Source organism: Pinus tabuliformis, chromosome 4_2 (assembly GCF_031772625.1).
Source record: "Pinus tabuliformis cultivar Carrire ecotype Pingquan chromosome 4_2, CPIR1, whole genome shotgun sequence".
NCBI classification, from domain to species: domain Eukaryota; kingdom Viridiplantae; phylum Streptophyta; class Pinopsida; order Pinales; family Pinaceae; genus Pinus; species Pinus tabuliformis.
The window spans coordinates 579,653,837-579,662,899 of record NC_142304.1 but is presented as its reverse complement, the minus strand read 5'-3'; the positions used below and the strand labels follow the sequence as shown (position 1 = coordinate 579,662,899).

The window sequence follows — 9,063 nt, the reverse complement described above, 5'->3', positions numbered from 1 at the left end:
TGGAGGAGCCATTATTAGTGACCTAAAGGACTAGGACCATTAATAGAGGTAGTGCTACAAATTGGGAGCAAAAGGACTAGTGGTTGTGTTCAGGATACGACAACAGGAGCTATGATTGTGCACTACATCAGTTCAACCAACAGTGTATGTTGTTCCTGTATTCGTGTACTAGTGGATGTATGAGGGCCATTATCCCTTGTACGGGGGTCCTAGAGAGTTGTATTGTAGTTTGTTAATATAACAATGTAGGGTTGTTGAAAATTGTAAAAAAGTTGTTTATATTTTTGCACGTGTTGATTTAATTTTGTTTATATTCCGATGTGAAAAATAGTTTGTTGTGGTATTTGGATTAGTAGTGTTAGTGATTCTAAGACCCTAACCTAGATTCTAGTATTGGGGGGAAACAACAAAGGTGGTGGTCTAGAGAGGTACTAAGGAAATTAATCCTTTCCTTTGATTGAGATTCCATTAAGGTTCTAGGGTACAAAACTAATCTTGACCATTCCATATTCTTTAAGCATACTTTGAATCATGGTAAATTTCTCAAGCTAATCTAGGTTCTCTACGTGTTTGGTGGTCTCAAGCCACTAAACATGAGAGGTCTGATTCATAGCAAAACAAATCGAGCACCAAATGGTTGTTGATTGGGGAGTTTGGGTAAGTAGTGGATTTGAGGCTCTTATGGAGAGGTGATAGCGACCATTTTTCTACTCTGGATAATAGAAGGGATATCCTACTCCAACTTAGTCTTGTAAGTCAAATTATAGAGGAGATAACCTACTCCATCTTGTTCTTTCGAGTCAAATTCCTTTGAAACTAATGTCTGCATGAAGGCATAATGACAGAGTGAAATTACATAGGCAAAGGAGGCCAAACCAAGAGGCTCGTGATCTCCCTTTAGAAGAATGATGCTTAGTGGCATTCAAATTATACATCGTAAGTTGAAGGGAAATCTTAGCAACAAAAGAATTATTTTATTCCAAGGTGGTCCTTAGTTAACAAAAGCTCCATTGGTATAATTACATCAAAGAGTTGAAGAAAAACATTATATTATTGGAAAATATATTCAAAAGGGAATGGAAGTGTGATTTCAAGACCCGTCCTTTTTTAATACTTTAGAAATACAACTATACTAGATTACTCATGTTTACTAGATGGTAAAAGAAATGCTAACTAACACAATATTCTACAACAAGATATCATACACAAAATTGTTTATGATATCTCAATGCCAAAAGAAAAACATATAGTAACCAATCAACATACCAACCCCTAGAAGATACCTTTCCTCTCTCTCTCTAATTGGGTCGAGAGACGCTCTACATCCTAGTATAGGGAAGATGTCTCCTAATGTTACATTTAAAAATAATAAAATATTACTTACATTAACAAATTAAATAATAGTAATAACAAAAAATAATAATGTGCCATAAATAAAATACTTCAATTTTCACCTTAATTTTATATCAACTTTATATAGTAGTATGAAGGGGATATGCAATTTCTTCACTACTTATATGGAGAAAAATTTAACTTGGGTTATAAATCAAATATTTCAATATGCATATTAAGTAAAAGATATAAATATATATATATAGAGAGAGAGAGAGAGAGAGAGAGAGAGAGAGTATTTCATTAATACTTTCTTTCTAAAAAATTCTAATTCCTTGATGTTTAATATGGAATTGATATGTGACATTTAAAAACATATTAATAATAAAAATAACTCAATGCCCATATATAGAACTTTGAGATAGTTGAATTGCCTTTCCTTCTTGTGTTAATATAGTTTAATCGATATAATTAAATTAATAAAATATCCAAATTCTTAATACATTTTTGTTGCAAACAAAGAACATATATATTCATATATATTTATGCTTATTTTTTGAAAGACCTTTTTCATAAATATTTATAATTTTTATTTTTTTGGGAATATAATGTAAAAAACATTTAACTTATAATAAAACGAAAAAAAAAAAAAAACAATATCTATAATGTATATTTTTATTTTTATTTATATATTAAAAACTATTTATTAATTGATATAATTAAGTTAATAATTATATAAACTCATAATCCAATTTTGTTGCAAATAGCGAAAATATATGTTTATGCTAATTAAGATATATGTTTCATTTTCTATTTGTAATTTTTGGGAAATACAATATAAAAAACTTTTAATTAAAAAAATTAGTGCATATTTATATTTATTTATTAAAAACTATTTATTAATATGTAACTTTTATAAATATTTGTTAAATTTTTTTAAGAATATAATATTAAAAAAATTATTTTAAAGTGAAAAAATAAACTATAATATTTGTTAAAATTAAATAAATATTAATATTTATAGTTACATATAATTATTTGTTATATATTAATTTCATATTCTATTTGTTAAAATTAAATAAATATTAATATTTATAATTATATATAATTATTAATTATATACTAATTTCATATTTATTTTTTATATATGGGAAAACAAGTTTTAAAAAAAACCTCTAAAGAAATTAATTTAATTTAAAAGTAATATTTTAATTAATTTTATTAAAAAAATATTTTGATCAGAAAAAATATTATTAATGTTATAATTTTAATATTTAAAATTAAAAAGCATATAAATAATTGTCATATTTAATAAAAATATAATCATTTTAATAAAAACACTTAGCTAAAATGGTTTTTAAATATAAAATTTTAAAAAACATACAAAAAAACTTCTTCACTGCACTAAGCTGCGGAAAGAATCTGGCAGCCTTTCCAATTGGGGAAAGAATCTGGCAGCCTTTCCAATTTCATGCACCCCAGCACGTGCAACCTGTGGAGGTTCGTCAAGCTGCCGAAGGAATCTGGCAGCCTCTCCAACTTCTCACACCCAATCAATCAGGTTTCCAACTTCTCACACCCAGTCAGGTCCAAACTGTGGAGGTTGGTCAAGCTGCCGAAGGAATCTGGCAGCCTCTCCAATTCAAAGTTAAAGCAACCAAACAGCTCCAATCTGTGGAGGTTCGTCAAGCTGCCGAAGGAATCTGGCAGCCTCTCCAGAGGGCACCAAGTCAGGTTCAAGCTGTGGAGGTTGGTCAAGCTGCCGAAGGAATCTGGCAGCCTCTCCAATTTGTAGCACTCAGACAGGTCCAGGCTCTGGAGGTTCGTCAAGCTGCCGAAGGAATCTGGCAGCCTCTCCAACTTCTTGCACTTCTTCAGGTTCAAGCTGTGGAGGTTCGTCAACATGCTGAAGGAATCTGGAAGCCTCCCCAATTGAGTCCACGACAGGTCCAAGCTGTAGAGGTTCGTCAAGCTGCCGAAGGAATCTGGCAGCCTCTCCAATTTCTTGCACTCCGTCAGGTTCAAGCTGTAGAGGTTCGTCAAGCTGCCGAAGGAATCTGGCAGCCTCTCCAATTTCTTGCACTCCGTCAGGTTCAATCTGTGGAGGTTCGTCAACATGCTGAAGGAATCTGGAAGCCTCCCCAATTGAGTCCACGACAGGTCCAAGCTGTAGAGGTTCGTCAAGCTGCCGAAGGAATCTGGCAGCCTCTCCAATTTCTTGCACTCCGTCAGGTTCAAGCTGTGGAGGTTCGTCAACATGCTGAAGGAATCTGGAAGCCTCCCCAATTGAGTCCACGACAGGTCCAAGCTGTAGAGGTTCGTCAAGCTGCCGAAGGAATCTGGCAGCCTCTCCAATTCAAAGTTAAAGCAACCAGACAGCTCCAATCTGTGGAGGTTCATCAAGCTGCCGAAGGAATCTGGCAGCCTCTCCAGAGGGCACCAAGTCAGGTCCAAGCTGTGGAGGTTGGTCAAGCTGCCGAAGGAATCTGGCAGCCTCTCCAATTTGTAGCACTTAGACAGCTCCAGGCTCTGGAGGTTGGTCAAGCTGCCAAAGGAATCTGGCAGCCTCTTCAAATAAAAGCACTGCTTCAGGTGCAAGCTGTGGAGGTTCGTCAAGCTGCCGAAGGAATCTGGCAGCCTCTCTAAATCCTCGCATCCAAACAAATACATGTGGTGGAGGTTCCTCAATTTACCAAAAGAGTTTGGTAATTTAGCAAGAGAGGAGGAATGAATGACGATCCTTTCCAGGTGCTCCAGCTGCCCTATGGACTTGGGAATGCTGGAGAGGCAGCTCGCATTAATTATCTCTAATTCCTGCAACTGCAAAGGTGCCTGCAAGATCAAGCTTTTAGAATGTAAGAAAGATATATATGATTCTCGTGAGGAAAACCGTCAGAAATCATTGGAGACCCTGTTATACAATATCAATAGCTAATGACCACACACTTTAACTCAAACAGTTTAGATTTACCTGCCATTTGCCTTGCCATAATGTTTCCAATACACCCCCCTCCACTGTCAAAACCCTTAAATTCTTAATTGTAATCCACGAAGGTAAGTACTTGTAAGGACAATCACGCCAGGACAGCCATATGAGATTTGGCGAGCGCACCCGCAAAATACGATCCAAAAGATGCCCTTGAGTCTCAACAAGTTGGAAATTCATGACATCAAAACCATGAAAACGATAACGTTTATTGGACAGTGTATTGCGAAGCTTCAATATCACGCTGTTCCCCAACATTTGGTGACTCCTCTCCAATCGTTCGATGCTATGCCCTTGAGCAAGCATTCTGATTCCGCGTGCTTCCATTATAACCTGTTCATGCGGATGCTTGCTATGGTTAAATTTAATTATTTTGAAAATGTAAACCGATGGAGAAGTTGAGAACTGTATACAGATTTCTATGGAAAAAATATAACTATGTTAAAAGTTTGAATGGTTGAGGACTTACAGATGATTGCTGGTGCAGCCAATCATTAATGTTCCCGGTGGGACGCCAAAGACGGCGCGGGAATTCAGTCTCTGCAATCTCTCTTCCCAAATCACGGAGGTGATCATGCATATGTATAACATCTTTATCGTCCACTTTTGCAAGGCATTTGAGCTGCAAATTTTTAAACCCCAACGAACCTTTCCAGCCTGATCTGTTCCATACTGTTATGGCACTATTTTTGTTTTTTCCTATGAAAAAACAGGCTATATCTAAAAATATCTGTTGTTCCTCATTGCCAAGTGCATCATAACTAATTTTTAATTTATTCTTTATATCATTGGGAAGTTCTAATCGGTGAAGTATGGCCTCCCAATCAGATTTGTCGTTATATCCAGAGAGAAGTGCCCCAAACACTACTAACGATAGGGGCAATCCATCACATGCCATTAGAAACTTATTTACCAGATCCTCAAATCCCGGGTGTGGATATGGGTGACAGAAGGCATATGAGCAAAAGAGTTCTTGCGAATGTTGGTAAGGAAGGCCTGTTAACCTATACATGGATGACTCTTTCACCCCTGACCTCTTTAGGACACCTTCATCCCTAGATGTAATCAAAATTAAGCTATCCTTATCTAAGACATTTATATCCGGTAAAAGGGCATCTACCTGGTTCACATGATCTATGTCATCTAAAATTAAAAATATTTTAGAAGATGAGAGAAATTGTCTAACAATCTCTGTACCTTCATGAATGTTGTCTATTTGCCGATCAACACCAAACAGACCCTTCAGAAGTTTACTCTGCAACGAATGTAATGAGATTCTTGCATTTTCTCTTACATCTGATAAAAAGTAGGATTTGCTATACTCTGAATTCTTTCTATTGAAAAACTCTTTAGCCAAAGTTGTCTTGCCGACTCCGCCTAAGCCGACTATGCCCACGACCTGAACTTCTCCTGTGTGTTGCTGTGCTAATACTGTAGTTTCAAAATCTTCAATTTTGTCATCTAGACCGGTGGGATTCTTGGCCACATACAACTTTGTCTTTGCGGGCATTAGTTCCACCACACGTTTGACGACCTCATCTAGCAACAGACCCTCGTCGCTGGTCATTCAACGAGAAAACCAAATAAATAAGTAATTGGAACCATATGCATATGCATGATATGTATACTTTTAATTGAAACCACAGGCAATTTGGTTACCAATTCATACACACGTTATATATATTGTATCCATAGAGAGGGAGTTGGATGTCTTACCCGTTAAACTTGCCCTTTAAATCAAAGCCACTTATGTCTGCCACATCAGAGAGAGCTTTTCTCCATTTTTGAAGAGTGGCAGAGTCATATCGTGGCTTCTTTTCATCAGTTTGAGGGTCGACCGTTGTCTTCATCTGGAGTTGGTTGAGGGCCTCAGCATACACTCCTTTTTTCTTCTGATCTGTCCACCTGAGGTCAGCAGGGTCGACCTGGAAAAATATAGGAACAATAGGAGCCCCCGACTCCAGCATGAGACAGAGTTCATCGAGACACCATTGGGAATGGGCATAAGTGGGCGAAAAGATGGCGACATGGACCCGGGCACTTCGGATAGCGCCGAGTATTTGAGAAGGAAAATTGAATCCCACTTCTAATTCCTCCTGGTCTAAAAAGGGTTTGAGTCCACGTTCAAAGAGACGACGGTAGAGATGAGTAGCGAAGGTCTTCTTGGTGTCGGGGCCACGGTGGTTGATAAACACACCGTGGCTGCTGCTGTTGATGGGATCAGCAGCAGAGGAAGAGGAGGCGCCAGAAGCGTCCATCGTAGTTGCAGGAATCAATTTGAATTTCAGAGTGGTTTTTGGGAACCGAGGATGGAGGCGTTGGGTATGTGAATGCCAAATGGTTATAGAAATAGAAATAGAAAGTGGGAAACTCTGAAAGCCGAAGCCACTGAGACGCCAAATGCGAGGGTGGAAATAAATTCAAGAGCCTACCAGAAAATGTGGAGAGGATCGTAAGGGGAGAAAATTTGGGAGTGCGGAGATGTATAGATCTTCGTTCTGCCAGATGCTTGCACCACCACCGCCTGTAGCAGGGAAAAAAATAGAATATTTTAACTTTAACACGGAGTTGTCTATAATGCGACTTTTTGAGATTCCGGTGACGGAATCCGGCGGAAGAAATTGAGATGAAATCATGATTTGTTGCAGTTAAAATGGTTTTTTAACTGCATATTCGGATTCAGCACCCTGAAAAACCCCTGGGACGCTTTCATTGTGCAGAAACTAGTTATCAAACTTGGATTTCAATAAATTACTGCCTGATTTTCACCGGAAAAAATCGCCGGAAAGACTTTCAAAAAGTCGCGTTAAAGACTACGGCCTTTAACACAGCAGTGGTAGGCGCACACATGAACCGCGTGGAATTTCATGTCTTGTGCGTGGGATCCACACGGTTGATGGTTTACAGAGAATCTTTCTCTCTTGCGCGTGGGGTCCACACGGTTAATGGTTTACGACGAATTTTTCTCTCTTTGCGTGTGGGGTCCACACTGGTTCAACTTTCATGTTTTTTTCCGGAACTTTCACTATAATCTCATTGGGTGGGGTTTAATTTTCATGTGTTTTTCCAAGAATTAATTTTGGCCATACTCTCTTTCCGCGAGGCCCGCGAATAACTTTTTCTTGAATAACTTTTGACTTTCCTCTCTTTGCCTGTGGGTCCACAATGGTTTAACTTTCGTGTTTCTTTGGAAGAGTGAATTTTCACATCACTTTATTGCATGTAATGAAACTTTGACACGTATCCTCCATTCAAAAGGAAAGATGGTCACCTCCACTTTTGAAATTTCTAGAGGTGTATGGCATGATCGAGATGTATGCATCCTGCCACGTATGCATCCTGCCACAAAAGTTGAACCTCATAAAATGGCCAATGTAAAGTAGACCAGGCATTGATGTTCCACTAACTCAGGTCAGTTTCTCCCCCATTTATTTTTTTTTGTGTTCAAACCTGCAAAACGATCCCCTACCGACATGTGTAACGGACCGAACCAGCATTAAGTGATATCGTCGTTGCCATTCAAGAGCCTTGTATTTTAGTAAAAAATCATGCTCTAAAGATTATGGAAATTCTAATAAGATTTTGATAAAATCATACATGAATTTTTGTATATTTAGGTAACAGTTATTAAACTTAAGAGTTTTGGGTATTTTAATTTGTATATTTAGGTTATAGTTATTAAATTTTAATATTTTGGGTGTCCCAAAGGTTTTTGATGGTGTTGAATCAATTTTCATCCTCAAAAACATGATTCAAACGTTGCTACAACTAAATTTGTTGAAAAGTTTTGACCAAATTCCAGCCACTTTTAACTATCCAAACAATTAGTCTGCATTAAAAAATCACTAAATATTGAAATTGAAATTATATAACATTTTTTTTAATTGAAATTATATCACTTTTAAAAAACAAAAGAAATTTTCACAAAATCTTATATTTGTCATTATTTTTATAATTTTTAACTAATTATTAATCACTTTTTATTCCATTATCCAAAAAAAATAGTTTTTTCTTTTTTAAAAGAAATGTTTAAATTTTATAATAATATATATATATATATATATATATATATATATATTTTATCTCTTTACTATATTAATTCAAAAATGAATTATTATAATTTCTATATAACACAATTATATTTTTATGGAATTCATGTATGCATGTGCTAGTTATTTATTTATTGAAATTACATTTTAATAATGAGAATTAGTTAATTTGGCATAGGTGAATTCTTTTTTTGTTGAGCTGAGAGGCTCATTCTACAACACAGTTTGATGAGAGGCGCATTCTACAACCCAATATGATGTTTGAGCCTAGAGGCTCATTCTACAACCCAGTTTGATGTGTAACTATGTTCGTCTGTCATCAAAGTTGAAATTTTGCTTGTGTCATCCAAAATTAAAAAATTAAAAATCCAAAAAATTAAAAAATTAAATAATGTTGACTCATAAAAAAATTTGCACGCAAAAAAATTGGATCTCTCTCAGCTCATGTTAGATCTGTATTTAAGATGGATATATGATGGTTACTTAGAGAGGAGCAATTGCAAAAAGAACCAACCTAAATTCATTTTAACTTTGGATCTACCCAGTCCGGAGGATGTGGTCCCCACAGGTCATGTGGCGCACTCCTGGGTACAAATATGTAAGAAAGGCACGATTTCTTTAGTTGAAAAAAAAACTCAACATCTACCAAGCCCTGAGAGGGTTCAAATCTCCTTTCACTCTAAAAGAGGTTTGCAT

At 36.4% G+C, this 9,063-nt stretch overlaps 1 protein-coding gene across 1 annotated transcript; it reads right to left on the bottom strand.

The window, feature by feature from the left end:
- Positions 1-2,671: 2,671 nt before the first annotated feature.
- LOC149170629 (disease resistance protein Roq1-like) lies at positions 2,672-6,851 on the bottom strand. Its single transcript, XM_089423952.1, has 4 exons — positions 6,035-6,851; positions 4,788-5,877; positions 4,304-4,651; positions 2,672-4,164 (listed from the first exon to the last, which is right to left on the bottom strand). Exons 1-4 carry the CDS (start codon positions 6,574-6,576, stop codon positions 2,890-2,892), a joined length of 3,255 nt encoding a protein of 1,084 aa, XP_089280078.1. The 5' UTR covers positions 6,577-6,851; the 3' UTR covers positions 2,672-2,889.
- Between the last annotated feature and the right edge of the window lie 2,212 nt (positions 6,852-9,063).

Bases quoted from the DNA above. Each gene is read 5' to 3' on its own strand.
- LOC149170629 (XM_089423952.1), bottom strand. From the start codon at position 6,576: ATGGACGCTTCTGGCGCCTCCTCTTCCTCTGCTGCTGATCCCATCAAC. The intron at 5,878-6,034 runs GTAAGACATCCA...TTGAATGACCAG, and splicing joins TTAAAGGGCAAGTTTAACGG to CGACGAGGGTCTGTTGCTAG. The intron at 4,652-4,787 runs GTAAGTCCTCAA...CCGCATGAACAG, and splicing joins GGCTGCACCAGCAATCATCT to GTTATAATGGAAGCACGCGG.